At 36.1% G+C, this 16,306-nt stretch overlaps 1 protein-coding gene across 2 annotated transcripts in view; it reads left to right on the forward strand.

The window, feature by feature from the left end:
* SLC6A15 (solute carrier family 6 member 15) overlaps positions 1 to 15,219 on the forward strand; it is a 35,817-nt gene extending 20,598 nt beyond the window's left edge. Inside the window, exons 5-12 of one of the 2 annotated variants that reach the window (XM_071765917.1) lie at positions 430 to 611; positions 1,875 to 1,985; positions 4,688 to 4,929; positions 5,035 to 5,227; positions 5,944 to 6,136; positions 9,336 to 9,495; positions 12,317 to 12,479; positions 13,865 to 15,219. In XM_071765917.1, coding sequence (XP_071622018.1) covers positions 430 to 611; positions 1,875 to 1,985; positions 4,688 to 4,929; positions 5,035 to 5,227; positions 5,944 to 6,136; positions 9,336 to 9,495; positions 12,317 to 12,479; positions 13,865 to 14,236 — 1,616 coding nt within the window. In that variant the 3' untranslated portion in view covers positions 14,237 to 15,219. Of the gene's footprint in view, positions 1 to 429; positions 612 to 1,874; positions 1,986 to 4,687; positions 4,930 to 5,034; positions 5,228 to 5,943; positions 6,137 to 9,335; positions 9,496 to 12,316; positions 12,484 to 13,864 lie in introns of both variants that reach the window. The other variant, XM_071765924.1, reaches the window with a different exon arrangement.
* The last annotated feature ends 1,087 nt before the right edge of the window (positions 15,220 to 16,306 follow it).

Genomic DNA, 16,306 nt, shown 5'->3' on the forward strand with positions numbered 1-16,306 from the left:
TTTCTGTGTATTTCTAAATATGTTTGAATTTGTTTTCTATATATTTTCAAAAGTGTGTTCATTTTCAGAGGTACTTTTCATAGTATCTGAGTCACATATCATGCACAGGTAATCTGTTATGTGAATTAAGTGTATGTTTTCGTCTAGGGCTGGCTACTACTTTGTACTTAAGTGAAAAATAAATTCTGCATGGACTTGGATTGACTATATGCAGAGGGAAGCATTACTCCACAGGCATGTTTTAAAACGATATACCCAGAACTTTCACCAATAGCAGTCACTTTTTGTTTTAGACAATGCCTTAAGACTCCGTGAATTTAGTTTCTCAGTAAATGACAGCACAATTACAATAGTAGAACTTTGCTATCAAATGTAGAAAAAATATTTCTGTCCTGATCCCATTCTTTACTTCCTGACATCTCTTGACAGTTGTGGAGCCAGAGTGTGAAAAAAGTTCTGCAACTACTTATTACTGGTACAGAGAAGCACTGAATATTTCCAGCTCTCTGTCAGAGAGTGGTGGGTTAAATTGGAAGATGACTATCTGCTTGCTGGCTGCCTGGGTCATGGTATGCCTAGCCATGATCAAAGGCATTCAGTCTTCAGGCAAAGTGAGTATACTGTTTAGCTAAATGACAAGTGTTTTACTTTGAAACATTTCATGACATTTTTGTTCACCACACTCTCTCTTTACTTTTTTCAGTTATCTGTAGGAGCAGGTTAGACGCTGTGACTCACCTCAGTGTTTGTATTGTCTCAATGTTAGTAGTTAGGCATTAAGCTTGTAATAAGTTTAGAGGGAATTGTAGTAATTTAGTGGGAATTGAGGACTGAAGCATTATTTCTGTTCGCATCAATGTAACTGTACCTCAGCTTTCTAGTACAGCCTGAGTCTCTGTGTGTGCCAAATGTGTTAAGGAATTTGGTTTCTATGTGTACTCACAGGAGGATTTCAGTGTACCCAGGTCCCCAAAATGCCTTGTCAGTTTTCTTTTTAGTGTTACTGTGAGCTGCATCCATGCTTCTGTCATTAATGCAGCTGCTTTTCAGCATTCTGGGTTGTTGCTTTTGACTAATTACTAACCATCCCTTTGCCCCTGAGGATGTCACCTTTTAGTCTTTCCTTTCTGTGCACCCAGCTGGACTGGCTAGTGAATGATTTGCTGGCTGCTAATCTCAATGAAATTTTCAGAGGAAAATCTATCTATTCTGATAGCATAATTCTGTGCTAATAAAAAGTTTGTCACTTTTAATAAATTTTTAATAAAAATTTCTGTGACCTCTTTAGTGTATTTCAGTTAAGGAAGCAACTGGCAAGTTTAGTGAGAAAATAATGCAAAGTACAGAATAGATACACTTTTCAATGATGGAGAATGAAAGATTGTATTTAGTTACTTCTTTTGTTTTGGTTTGGTTTTTTTCAGTAAGCATTACTTTGTGATTTGAATCCACTGGCCATGTCCTTTTTTCTGACTCTTGTCCTCTCTCCTTCTGAGGGCAGAATTAGTTTCTATTCTTGTTGAATATCTTTACAATGTACTTGAGTCAAAGTGCATTTGTAAAGTGAATTATTTATAAAACAATCTACTTCTTATCCCGTCATTAAATTCACACTGAATTTTCCTGGAAGCCCAGCAATTTGTTCTCAGTTAGTCAGCAGCCATATTGTTTTAATACGGTACAGAATTTATTTTATAGTCTTCTAATTTTGCTTTTTTCTGCACAGATGAAAGGAATGGGAAATTTCCTGCATATTTCTTAGAGCATATGATTATCAGTTTGGTCATATTTCCAAAAGACACTGAGTTGTGAATTAAATTATTGAAAATAAAGTGCATGGATGTCATATTAACTTTTTTCTTACTGTTTTTCAGATCATGTATTTTAGTTCCCTTTTTCCTTATGTGGTACTTTTGTGCTTTCTGATCAGAGGACTGCTCCTTAACGGGTCAGTGGATGGAATTCGACACATGTTCACACCTAAGGTATGTGATTAATTTCTGTTTGCAGTGCATTAAAGTTTCAGTGGCTATTTGATCGTTTATGAATACTCTCATTTAATCTTATTGTCTTAATTGAACATTTTGCCATTTCTCTCTTTGATTAAACTGAAAAATTGTTGTTGATTTCAGTGGCATGGTATCTGGCTCTAGGGTCCAAAGGCACTAAGTGTTCCATGAGTCTTTGTAGTTACCTCCCCTAGGTGAAGGCTTCCCACAGTTAGATGCCTTTACAAAGCTAAGCAGAGGAAAGTGCTGTTTACAGTATTCAGATGTTTAGAAAGCTCCAAATACTGAAAAGAGAAGTCAGTCTTAAATCTTGCCACTGTCTATGATTGAAATTGCAGACTGCTCAGGCAAATCTGGGAAATCTGACACACATAGGAATGTAATGCTTACTGACAAAGAGGTGGCCTTTAGGAGAGATGGAATACAGACCACTTGAGGGTATAAATTGGTTTCTCAAGCTCAGTGTTACCCTTTCTGTCACTAGAGAAGTACCACTAGATACTGAGGGAAAGAAAACACTGAAACTCCCCTTGAACACCAACACATCTCCACTAATCTGCCAATAGTTAGACCTAAAATAATTTGTAGACTGATGTTTACTTTATATCTAAATTTTAACTTAATTATACAATTATTTCAAGTGTTTCAGCTTTTGAAAGAAAAATTGGTTTTCATTTCTACTGGTTTCCGGTTCTATATCTCAAAATTTAAGCTGTGGTTTAAATTTGAGGTTAAGATGCCTGTATGTCACAAGCAGTATATTTGAATATATAATGCTTCAAAATAATTTTCATAATTTCTGATCTTTTCTGTACCTGAGCCCTAATTTGGACTGTAGGTATTTATGAAACTATCTGAAGGAATTCAGTCTCACGCATCTGTTGTCCACAGTTAATTACTGTCTGCCTGCCCAAATAAACTGTGGACAACAGGACTGCCTAACTGAGCTAGGATGGAAATAATCCAGGAAGATAGATATGTGAGGGAATGGCAAAACCATCTTTATAGCCTCAATTAGTTCAGGAAATGGCCAGATTTTGATCACAGGTGATTACAACACATTCCCACAGAAGAGTTGTGTCAGCACAGCAGAGGATTGGCATGGACTGGTGTAGGTATGAGAGGACAAGACTAATTAATTAGGGTACAATTTCTCTGTTTGGTGTGGTTAATGAACAAAGCAGAAATTCTAATATAATATCCTTGGTAAAAAATCTAAAGAAAGGTATAGGAAAAATGAGTTGATGTACACTACTGCGATGAAACAGGACTGTATGAAACTTAAATACAGAGCCCCCAGAGTTTCACAAAAAATATAATAGAAGAGAGTTACAGATTTATTTTGAAATGCTAGCCAATGTGTATCCGATGGTATCAAATGATACACTGCAGGAAGCAAGAAGTGTTTTGGTACTTAAAAGTTGGTAAAATTAAGAATATTCCTCGAGCTCCCTCCAGTGGAAAAGCTCTGCATAACTGTTAGAAGCAGAATGAACTACTTGCAATAGCCAACTTGTGCATTGTGATTATAGGAAAATCGTAAGTCAGGAACAAGTTCATTTTCATAACCACCTTTTTTTTCACAAATATATTGCATTTTAGCTGTATGTAAGTGAATAAAGAAGGTAACTTTCTACCTTACTATAGCTAGTAAATCTTATACGTTTATGGGAAACAGTAGAAAGTTTCAAAATGTTTGCATAACAATAGTAGATTATTTTTTGCCTCATAGTAAGACATTTTAATGATGCTGGCGATTATGCCAATGCTTTATAGTGTTCCTGTTTTCACTAACTCTAGGGCTTAAAAAAAATAATTTAAAAGTCATACATGCCGATGTAAGGTCTTCCAGTGTTAAATGATTTGAGGTCCTAAATGAGCTTGAGAAAATCAAATGTTGAAATCTCATGTGTACTTTTTTGATGATTCACTATCTAGAAGAGTCTCAAATAAACAGTTTATGACTCATAACTTGTTAAAAAAGATATTTCATGAAGTATGGTCATCCGAGCAATGCAGTTAATTTTTAATTTTTTTTTGTACTAAAAGTCTTAGTTGTCCTTGAAATATATGACCCATTTCACTTAGGGTTAAACTAATTTCAAGGCATCTGACGTAAGGGAGATTTGATTTGGGGACTATACAGATTGTTGTGTCCAGCACTTATTTCATATGTATCATTTTGCTTTACACATTTAGATGTAATAGAGCTCCATATATCTCGTGTATCTCATAGTCACTTTACTTTTTGGAAAAGTAACAACAACTTTCAACATAGTTATTGCATTTATAGGAGGGTGGAACATTCCAAAATATATCTTAATTCTGATAATTGTCAATATACCATTAAAAAAAAGAGAGTAAATATTGTTTAAAAAAAAGGGGGGGGGGAGGTAAAGAGGTGGATATTGTCTCATATTTCAGTATAGCTAGCTTCTATTTCAATTATTGTGCATCTCCAGAAGTGTCTCCTTGTCAGGAACATACTACATAGCACGTTTATCTTAAGCACTGAACTTCAGGTGCTACATTCAGCTTTCTTTTTATGATAATGAAAATAGGTTTAGCATTTTATGATGTAGATTGTCATCCTGATTATTATTTTTTTTTTCTGTTATCTTTTTGTGTAATAGAAATGCATTTTATAGCTGACATATATTATATCTAATTTCAAACAGCTTGAAATAATGCTGGAGCCCAAGGTCTGGAGAGAAGCTGCTACTCAGGTGTTCTTTGCCTTAGGGCTTGGATTTGGTGGAGTCATTGCCTTTTCAAGCTACAACAAGAGAGACAACAACTGCCATTTTGATGCTGTACTGGTGTCCTTCATCAATTTTTTCACTTCTGTGCTGGCAACTTTGGTGGTGTTTGCAGTTCTGGGCTTCAAAGCCAATATCATAAATGAAAAATGTGTTACCCAGTATGAACATTCATTTATTTTTATTACTATTTTAATGGTATATTTAATCTATGAACTGACAGATATCACTGAATTTAATTTTTCTGTTTTATTGTGTTTTTACAGAAATTCAGAGAAGATCTTAAAGCTTCTGAAAATAGGCAGTCTGAGCCAGGATATGATCCCACATCATATCAATTTTTCAAGCATTACAGCAGAAGATTACAATTTAGTTTATGACATTATTCAGAAAGTTAAAGAAGAAGAGTTTGATTCTCTCGGTCTGAAATCTTGTCAAATTGAAGATGAACTTAACAAGGTGAGAACAACAAATAATAAGTAAGTCTTAAAATACAGAGATTATGAACAGATTAATATTTATAAACCAAAAATAAACTATAAAGTGTAACTTCCACAGAGGATCAGTGCAGTGCACTATGAGCTCTACTCAGGAGGTTTTAAAGTTCTGTTTTTCAGAAGAGTTGTTCATGAGTATTTTTACAAAGATTAAATAGAGGGGCATTCAGCATCTCAAACTGATGTCTTCGAATGTTAAGATACAATTATTTAGTATGCTACTTCACTGGAATGTCAGAAATTTATACTTTGCTTAATCAGTGTCATTCTGTGTTGAAGTCTTCAAGCCAGATCTGTAAAAGAAGGGACAGTCTTCCAGCTTTTTTGCAGGGACTTTGAGTCTTAAACACTGACCTTCGTGTAGTTGCACTAGTGTCAGAAGCTAAAATGTCAAATCGATTAGAAGTTTCTGTATTACTGCTGCCATTTAAATGTGAAAGAAAAGTTTATAAGAAATAAGTGCTTTATATACTTACTGGAAAGAGCAAGTGTATTCTGTAGCAGTTCTGTATGTCACTCAAAATTACCACTGAAGAAGAAGTGTGTTGTTAATATCAGTCAACTTACAGATTCTCAATGAAATCCAAATTATGTAAATCGTATTAAGTGTGCAGCTTCCCACTCATAACTTGAAGATTTAATCCATCAATAGTAACGTGGATTTTTTCTCACTGACAGGCAGTTCAAGGAACTGGTTTAGCTTTTATTGCCTTTACAGAAGCAATGACCCACTTTCCTGCTTCTCCCTTCTGGTCAGTAATGTTCTTCCTCATGTTGGTAAATTTGGGACTTGGAAGCATGTTTGGAACCATTGAAGGCATCATCACACCCATTGTTGATACCTTCAAAGTCAGGAAAGAAGTTCTTACTGGTGAGTTGCACAGGGTTTCTTACTTAAAATAGTAAGCTAAAAATTTGAGAGTATGAAGTCTTGTTTTTGATGTCAAAGTTTTCAGTGCTGATCTTTTACAAAGCAGTAAATCACTATATTCCAGACTGTACTTAAATGCATGGGCACATTAATATGTGCAAGTAGAACCTTTTCCTGAATGCTACAAGAGCAGCATGATCCTAGAACTTAAATTTTAATTAAAGATTTCTGTAACAAGTTTCAGTACAGGTAATCCTCAGCTCTTTTATTCCAGCGTATGTCACAGATCAGAGAAATGAAGGAAAAGTGAAGAATGAAGATACATTACAGATTACTACAAATTATTTCTAAGTAAATGAAATCTTATGGTGAAATGTGTACTATGTTAAAATCAGTACAGTTACTCTCTAGAGAAACATATTTTTCTGTGTTAAATGTGGAAAGGGTCTTAAACAAGATGTATCGTTTTTTTCAGATTTTTTTTTTTTTAAATGTTTAAAGTTACTTGAGGTATAACCTGTTTGTGTAGCTCAGATAATCTTGTAATAATTTCTCTTTCTGAGATAGAACATCAGAATAACATGCTGATGAAAGCTGGGTTTCTGAAAAGCTTTAGAACCAGCTTGCAAGGATCTTGATGTGCTTATGCACAAATTTAGATTTCGACACAAAAAATAGAAAATATGAAGTACTTTAACATTATCTAGCCTATAAAGGAAATAATAACATACTGTAGAAGAGTTAACCCCTGATGACAGCAGAGCACTGTTCTTTCCTAACTACTTTCATTACCTCACTTAGGTAATATTTAACAGAAAACATGAATTCTTTTGCTTTGCCAGGTGCAAGAATAAAATTATTCATAAAAATAAAGATAAATCAACATTTTTTTCAGAAGTTCTGCTGTATTTAGCACTTGTTTGGTTTTGGATTAATTTTTTTCTTTAGTTTTTTAAAATGAGCTCTTAAATTCTTTTTTAACAGCCAGTGAGACATTTAGAAATTAGCTGTTGTTCCTAAGCATATATGCAAATACTGTCTTATATAGTCATTACTCTGGAATAACATTTTACAGTAATTTGTTGTTATTACATTTGACAAAAATGCCTGGTAAGGAGTATTGAAGAACTGCCTTTCTCTGGTAAATTTTTGAGTAGTATGCATGAATGATTTTTGCTGAACTCAGTCGTACTCAAAGGGATATAATGTTTTTATAGTTGACTTGTAAAACTTAAATGCCCGGGTTACACTTCATGCAATATTGGTGGGATTTAACAAGGATTATGTCTGCACTATAGTGTGTGTGTGAACACCACAAATCTTCAGTTTTTTCGGAAGTGTGAGTGCATTTGCAACTTTTTCTCCATGGTTTCAGTTCAGTCTCTCTTGAGTTGAGAGAACCAGCTTATATGCCTAAAGCTACTCTGTGTTAAAGTATTTCTGAATCTGAGTCCTCCTGTGTATATGCCAAGATATGATGAGTCTACAAATAAAGATGTATGTTCTTAGTGTGTAATGGTGAGACACAATGGCAGAATATATAAGTAACAACTATTTCTAAATTCACATACACACGTTTCTGGTAGTCAGATTCTTTTCTCAGGGTAGTAACTAATCTGTGTGAAACATGAGACTTGGGTTGAGGAGATTTATCTGTGTTCTTTTTGGTTTTGTTATCTTGCATTAGGAATTCACATCAATTTGTAGTGATCTCTTAAATTCTGCAAATTTCATTCTCTGGAAGTCATTGCAACAGCAGTTCCTACAAGGCTGGAAAAAGTGATTGGTCTTCTACCACAGTGTTTTAAAAAAGTATCATTGTCTTGTTTCATTACTATAACCAATACTAATTTGTTATCCGGGATTTATGCAATGGGTGTATATTCTGTAAGTACATCTTATATTTTGGCCCAGATTCATTTCATATTTAAACTGCTGAGGTGTATTCTTAGGCAAAGTTCCCAGTGGCAGAAAAAACAGGGCACTTCAAGTGGGAGAATCAGTTTTACAGGTCCTCAGCCTGCAGTGGAATTCATTGTGCTAGTGGGGACCCTCAGCCTGTTGGTCAGGGACTTGCTGGCTACACTGGAGCATGCTTGAAGTCTTACAGAGATGAGACAGGGGCTCCAGAGGAATGTGAGACAACAGGGAAACACTAGTGAAATTCTAGTCACACGTTTCTTAAGAAGGTGACAGAGCTGACACCCCAAGTGCCTCCCTGCAGTGCAGCACGGGCAACACACAGGAGGAGTTGGAAGCCAATGTGTTACTTGAAAGCAAAGATTGCTGTTGAGCCACAAAGATGATCAGAAGGCAGGAACACCTCTCCTGTGAAGACAGAATGAGAGAGTTGGGATTGTTCAGTCTGGAGAAGAGAAGGCTTTGAGGAGACCTTATAGTGGTCTTCCAGTACTGATAGGGGTCTGGAGGAAGGCTGGGGAGTGACTTTTGTAAAAGGGCATGTAGTGGTAGGACAAGGAGTAATGTCTTCCATCTGGAAGAGGGTAGATTAAGATGAGGTATTAAGAAGAAATCCTTGTCTATGACTTTAGTGAGACACTGGTCCAGCTTGCCCAGGGGGCTTGTGGATGCCCCTTCCCTGCAAGTGTTCAAGGCCAGGTTGGCTGGGGCTTGGAGCAACTTGTTCTAGTTGAAGGGAAGTGTCCCTTCCCATGGCAGGAGACTTGGAACTAGGTGATCTTTAAGATCCTTTATAAGCTAAACCCTTCTGTGATTATATAATGATTGTTTATGGCAAGCCTATTCAGCTTTTTTATTTATTAGTATCATGGTATAAAGCTCTGGGTTTTTTCACTTCTGAATTCCAAAAAGTGGTCTGGTGATCAGGTAACATGATGCCTGATGTTTAGTTTAGCAGCTCTGTTTATTGTAGCCTTGCATTCACATAAAATTAGATCTTCAACAAGAAAAAGTGACTTGATTAATCTCTGCTGTTTAATCAGGGCTGCTGTAATATGGCAATTTCAGTAATTCTAATTTCATTTTTTTTTTGTTATGTTGGGAATAGGCAGGATTCCTTATATTCATAAAACGGAGACCCCATAAAAAGGAAAGTTCTATCAACTTTGATTATATGAAAATAAACGTTAAAGTGTATCTTTGCTCTTTTGGACTCTTTAATTCCTTTGTCTGTGGAACTTTGTTATAATTACAGCTTACGTTTCTGTCTTTATTCCAGTCATCTGCTGCTTGGTAGCATTTTTTATTGGCCTGATCTTTGTGCAGCGCTCTGGAAATTATTTTGTGACAATGTTTGATGACTACTCAGCTACTCTGCCCTTGCTTATTGTGGTCATTTTGGAGAACATTGCAGTCACCCGAATTTATGGAATAGACAAGTAAGTGAAGGAAATGTACATCCCTCTCCAAATAAACAGTGCTTATTACAACGATTATTATTATTTTAATTGTATTGCACAAAGTATTTGCAATGTACATATAAAAACAAGTAAGTAGAAAGCTAGTCCAGCTGGACACTGAATGTAGTCTCTTTTTAAGAACAGATTTGGAACAAGATATACTGCATCAGGATAATGTAGTGGAACCCAAAGAGCACTTGCAACAGCAACAGATCCAAAGAGAGCAGGGCGTGTAAAAGAGGCAAAGTTAGAGACTTAGAAAGGAGATGGGATATGCAAGCATGATTAGTTTATTATAGAAACAAGATGGCCAGAGAAAGATTTCAAGAAGTAATAACCACAGTCTAAGGAACAAATGATAATGAGTATTCTGAACATATCTGCAGTATTCCAGGCAGCCTGAGAAAGGAACAAATCCAACTCTAGTGGCAGTAACAATAAGAAAGTTTCAGTTTATGAGCCAGATTAAGTTGGGGTGTTGTAGCAATTAATTGTTTGCATTAATTGTGAGAGAGAATACAGAGAAAATGATAGAAAAAACAGGTCAAAACTTGCAAAAAAGTTTCAAGCAGCACAGTTGACTATGGGGTGACCATCTGTGTATGATAGCAGAAGAGAAAAAAACATAAATTCTCTATTACTTTTTAATTTTTACAACTGGAATAATCAGACTGTGTTCACTAAAGGAGATCAATGTATGCCACATAAAAGGAATAGAAGAGTTTATATCAGAAATAAACCGTGCCATCCACAGATAAAGCAGAGTTGCTGTACTAGCATGATGAAGAAATTGAAAGCTGTATGACTCCTTTGTATCTACACACAGTGACGTAGGATGGATGTTTTTTATTAGATTTTTCATTTGTTCTATCTGACTAATGAACCAGTTGCTCACCATAATGAGATATAACTGTAATAAGAAATTTAATTTTAGGGTTTAAACATTTTTTCTGTCTACACAGGTAGTGTCTAGTCTACTTACTCATTAGAGAAGAAATCTCACTTGGGCCACATTTATAATCACACAGAGATGAGAACACTATGTAGATCTTCTTACAGCTGCAAACCAGAAATGAAACAGATCACCTGGGTATCTGGTTGGTAGTGTCTGGTCAGATGGACTTCTACTGTGAAGGAAGGGAGAGATTCCAAAAGTCAGAAACTGATCTGTGCGGAAGTTGGAGTTTAGGTGTAGCTAAGATATGGTGATACTTTGTTTTGGAATCAGAGTGCAGTTGTTTTATGATTTTAGAAGTGATTCTGACATGGTACAGTAAAAAGTTAACAGCCAGATTTGTCATTCATAACGATCGCCTGAACATCCCTCTGGAGTATCCCTAATATTTCATCTGATGTATATTTCTTTAGAATATTTATTTTCATGAATCTTGCATTCTTCTTTGCAAAAACTGCTAGGATCAACAACCTGAGGTTATTATTGGTTGTGGTCACACCAAAGGATGATACACATAAAGGTCCATGTATATTTCCTGCTAAACACATGGTCTTTAATCCAGTAAAAAAAATAATCTCAGCACATTGTATCCAAAAGGATTACAGCCAAAGGATATAAAAAGATGATGTGGATCCCTGTAGCCAAGAGGACATAAAATATTAAAAGTTGCTGGATAACATCGTAAGCCCTGGCCTTGCAAAGCACCTGCTACCAATATTTATGTAGACCTCACAGCAAATGAAACATTCACTGAAATAGAATCAGAGGTATTTGTGCAATGTATCACCTGCAGCTGAGGGACAATACTTATGAAGATACCTGTTTGAAAGTGTAACTGGGGATAAACACTGGGATCAGTGCTCAAGGAACTTGGTAGCTCTTAAAAGAGGGTAACTAGGATGAAAGACTTTAAGGTAAAGAGAACAAATTTATGGTTTTTGGAAGAAGAGCTGGAGAACCAAGGAAGGAAAGGATATCTAGAGAGGGTAAAAAGCATTTATGAATTCAAGGGTTTTTTTAACAATGTGTTTAATTGCAGTCTAGATACAGGATAGAATATCCCAAACTATGAACATCAAAAATTTTTTATAAGTTTATATGATGGTAGCTTCACATACATAACTGCTTCAAAAACATGCTTATTGCTGTAAGATCTGTTTTCCGATGCACATTTCAAAAGGAAGTAGGAAGGGAGTTAAAACAGAATCAGTGCATGGGCACACCCCAAAAGAATTAGCTCTAAAAATATTTTCTCTTTTTCTGCTGGCTCTGAAACTGTGTACTCCTTCATCAAGAATACAAAAGTATGAGTTTTGTTCAGATCATAACTTGCAATTTTGAGGCACAAGGAGGCAGATTTAATACTTCAGAAAGTTTTATTTCAGCAGCTCATGATGCAAACCATAGCTTATGCATAAAGTTGTTTTTTTTTTATACTGCAGCACACATGTGGGTTCAAAGTTAATCCTGCAGCATCTATAAGATGTGCTGGTTTTATTTGTCCTCAGAAGTGTTGACGCATGGCTGAGTAAACACTTCAGTAGACAGTAGAAGATGTAAAAGAGAATCTTTTTTTAAGAGGCAAGTTTAAATATCTTTCCAGCATAGTCCAGCAAGCAGTTTACTGAGTCACTATGCTGTGCAGTGGTTCCTTCTGGTCATCTGTAATGAATTAGTAATACAAGCTCTATTCTTCAACCCATACAGTAATTCAAGAGCTGCAGCTATTTTTATACATGAAGTTTTTTCAGTGTGTCTGCTCTCTCAAATTAGTTACTATTTGTCAGTTGTAGTACTTGAGATCTCAGTGCACATACTAACAATAACCTTTTGTTCCCTTCACAGATTTATGGAGGATCTGAAGGATATGCTTGGATTTTCTCCAAGTCAGTATTATTACTACATGTGGAAGTATGCTTCACCTTTAGTATTGTTATGTTTGCTGGCAGCCAGCATTGTCCAAATGGGATTAAGTCCTCCTGGCTACAATGCTTGGATTGAAGATACGGTAGGTATGTGGCAGATGCCATCACCATCATAGTGATCATATCTGAATTTATTCAGAAGTACATGGAAAGAGGAAAATTTTTGATTACAAACTAAAAGTCAACCATTCTTTTAATTTTAGAGTAGCTCTGCTTTAAAATTTAACGGCTTGACTTGAACTTTTACCCTTTTTTTGAGTTTTAGTTTGTTGATGCATGTTGGAAGTTCTTAATGGTGTTGAGAGGTTGGTCACTTGAAATTTATTTTACTGCAGAAAATAGCTGATAACACCTAATAAATAATTTTGGATATCACATCAATTTTTAATGTGGAACTAAATATTGAGATTAGCCATGTCATAAAACTTTCCCCTTGGGGAATACATATCACATTGTAGGTAATAGCTGCATTAAAAACTGTCTCAGATAAGAATGTTTGATTTGTAAAAGTCTTGTCCCTGTGAACTGCAGTCAGTGTTGAGTGTTGGCTCCAAAAAGAGACAGCCACGGTAACTCCCTTAAGTGTTCTGCTGGCTTGTAGGCTCGTCAGCCCTCAAGCTGATACAAAATCCAAGGAGAATACAGTTTCAGAGAAATCAATATCTGGGGTGCTTCTGAAAGAACAATTGTCTAAATTAGCCAGGGAAAAATACTAACAGCAAAGACAGGTAAAGTATAAATGCAAAAGGCTGGCTTTGTTGTAGGTAGATGCCAGACAACCATGATTGCTTTCTCAGAAAAACACTTGTTGCTTTGTAAGATTCTTGCCCTCAAAAATTAGGAAGAGAAATAAGAATAAGAATAAGAAATAAGAATACCAAAGAAGCTGCTACTTTTTGTGCATAAAATTAAAAGGTAGTTGAGCTACTGTGCAAACTTAGTGCATTCGGGGGTGCAGTAGAGGAGTGTACACTGCCTCAGTAAGTGCATTAGTAGTTTACATGAAGTTTATGTCAAGCAGAACACTCCACGGTGTAATCTGAGACTATCACTGTCTTGACCAGGTATTAGCCTACATGACAAGGACTTACTTTTTAGGTACAGTTACAGATAGCACTACACACTTGTTCTGAACATGCTGTACAAGGGTAAGGGAACAACAACAAATATAGCAACAAATACAGCAGAAAGTCTAATGCGAAAATCTTGATTTGGGTTCTATTAGACTGCCCTGAGCATGTTGGCAACTGTATGACAGTGTTCTGGTCCTACTCACTAGTATAAAGATAGCAATCCTTACATCTTAAAGACTGTTCAAATTTGAGATCTTCAGTGGTGCCCAAATTGTAACTACAAGCTGACGGAAAAATGAGTCTGTGTTTCAAAACTGCAGGCTTTGGTGAAAACTGCAGGTTTGCTCTTTTTAAATTAAAGATATATTAATAGTTTTTCTCTTTGGGTTGCTCAGGCTACAGAGGAGTTCCACAGCTATCCGACATGGGGAATGATTGTCTGTATATCTCTGATGGTGTTGGCCATACTGCCAGTCCCAATAGTCTTCATGGTGCGCCGTTGCAACCTTATCGATGACAGCTCCGGTAGTTTGGCATCTGTATCCTACAAAAGAGGCCGGATAATAAAGGAACCAGTTAATCTGGAGGGAGATAACACAAGTCTGATTCACGGGAAGAGTCCAAGTGAAGTGCCATCTCCAAATTTTGGCAAAAACATATATCGAAAACAGACGGGATCGCCAACTCTGGACACTGCTCCAAACGGACGCTATGGTATTGGGTACCTGATGGCAGATATGCCTGATATGCCAGAGTCTGATTTGTAACTGCAGAAAAGAAAAAAAAAAGAAAAGCTGTTTGTATCTCCTCTTTTACTGATCATGGTTCTCTTGTGAGAAGTGGTCAGCTTCACTTACTAGGGTGCAATCTCAGGTGCTCCATAGTGACAGTCTTTCAAATGACGTGGCTGTGCATACAAGTTGAGAAAACTCCCTCTGGATTAATTCTCTGGGGTTTTCATTTGCAGTGACAGGAACACACTCAGAATCAGTGGCAGATTACATCAGTCAGCATAGTCAAGAATTTGGTCTTTCGATTTCTAAATTTAAAGCTTTCTGAAGCCCAGGTTTCACTCAAACAATAAAATATTCCTGAGGTAATATAATTGAAAATCCCTTTTTTCTGCTTTCAGGTTAATTCCCCAGTATTAAAAGTGAGCTGAGAAGTGGTTCACAAAACCCGTGTTTGTGCAAACACTTGTACATAACTTCTGTAGATATGCTGTACTTATTTTGTTAGCACTGATAATTATTTAGGCTATTAGCTGAGTAAAAAACAAACCTGCAAACTATTTTCTTATGTAATAGCTGAATAGAGCAATAGTATTAGAATATCAAGGAGTAGACTTATGGGAAGGCAAGGAAAGATTCTCTCTTCACTTGGGACTGCATAAGCTGGCTGTATATTTTGTGTAAAATACCTGCTTTTTCAGTGTGAAAACAATGTAAGAGTGAGTCACTCCAAGAGTCATAAGGATTGTGCAGATTCTGCATTTTTTTCTATGCTGTGTGCCTAAAAAAAGACCTTGATATTTATTGTGGTTACAAGATTACATATATATTATATTTATATAATACACTTATAATGTAAATATGTATATTATTCTGTACGTAATCATTTCAAAAGTTGAAGCAAGATGGCTTTTTTTAATTAGTCTCCTTCGGTTTTGCTTCTGTTTTATGCAGATAATTTTTTTCAGTAATTGTATGGCATTACATTTTAACCTATGAATAAAGAGACTGACAAAGTATTTCTCTGTTATTTCCTAACTCACTTATGATAACCCTTCACTTACAACTTACTATAAACTGAACTTCATGAATTTTACTCTTACGGTTTTCTTCATCCCACAGGGGCTGAGAGTGAGGAGTGATTGTGTGGTGCTAAGTTGCTGGCTGGGATTAAACCTTGACAGTAACACCCTGCTTTCTCCTCAGTTGGACTATCTGAAAGAATAACATTTGCTAGCTGAATAGAGATGCTAAAAATGAAAACAAACTGGCATGATCCTCTGTAAGCTAGTATAATTCCTTACCTTAAAAGAGCTTTAAACTTGGGCATAAATTCTGGCTTCACCATTTCTAGTAAACAAAGGACAGAATCTAGTTACATTGTCTCAGTATCAGATACAGAACCAGATAAATTCATTTGAGGTAAATGCAAGGTTCAGAACCCTAACCAAATACAGATTTCTCACAGTCCTACCCTCCATCACTCCAATCTAACCCTGTTTCAGAGGTCAAAAAGTGAAACAGCTCTCTTAACATAGCTCTATCATTCACTGCCCAACCCTTTGGCCTTTGATGTGGGAAGAAAAATAGTGAGGGGTGACTTGGGATGCTGGTGACCCAAGAGGTGAGTGCCTCCTGCTTGTCCACATGAGTACAAGAGTTTTAACAGATACTTGTAGCTGTCTGGTTCAAGAGTGCAGCTTTGACTTTGGAAAGATATCCTAAACAAATGAAAAGGAGAAAAATCTTAAACCAAATCCAAATATCTTAGGGTCCTCTTGATAAAATTTCATAGGCATAACTGTTGTTTTTGGGAGGATAATCCCAGATAATTTTCCTTTTCTGATGTGGGAGGTTTTGAAGTTATTTCCATTTATCAGAAATTTTAGCTAGTAGCATTAGTTGAAAAGTGCTATATATAATTGTGGGGCAGAAGTTGTCCAGGTAGAGTAAAGTTTAAAGGAGTCCTCTAAAATAGATGTACTATACTATATGGGAGAGAGTTAGCATAATTTAAGCTGGTTGTGCATTCATAACTTATCAGCTGGCAAAATTACTATGTGCTTACTGGATCAGCCTTAGAGACACAGAGGAAAAGTACTCCTC

The sequence above is a fragment of the Heliangelus exortis genome, chromosome 1, assembly GCF_036169615.1.
Source record: "Heliangelus exortis chromosome 1, bHelExo1.hap1, whole genome shotgun sequence".
NCBI lineage: Eukaryota > Metazoa > Chordata > Aves > Apodiformes > Trochilidae > Heliangelus > Heliangelus exortis.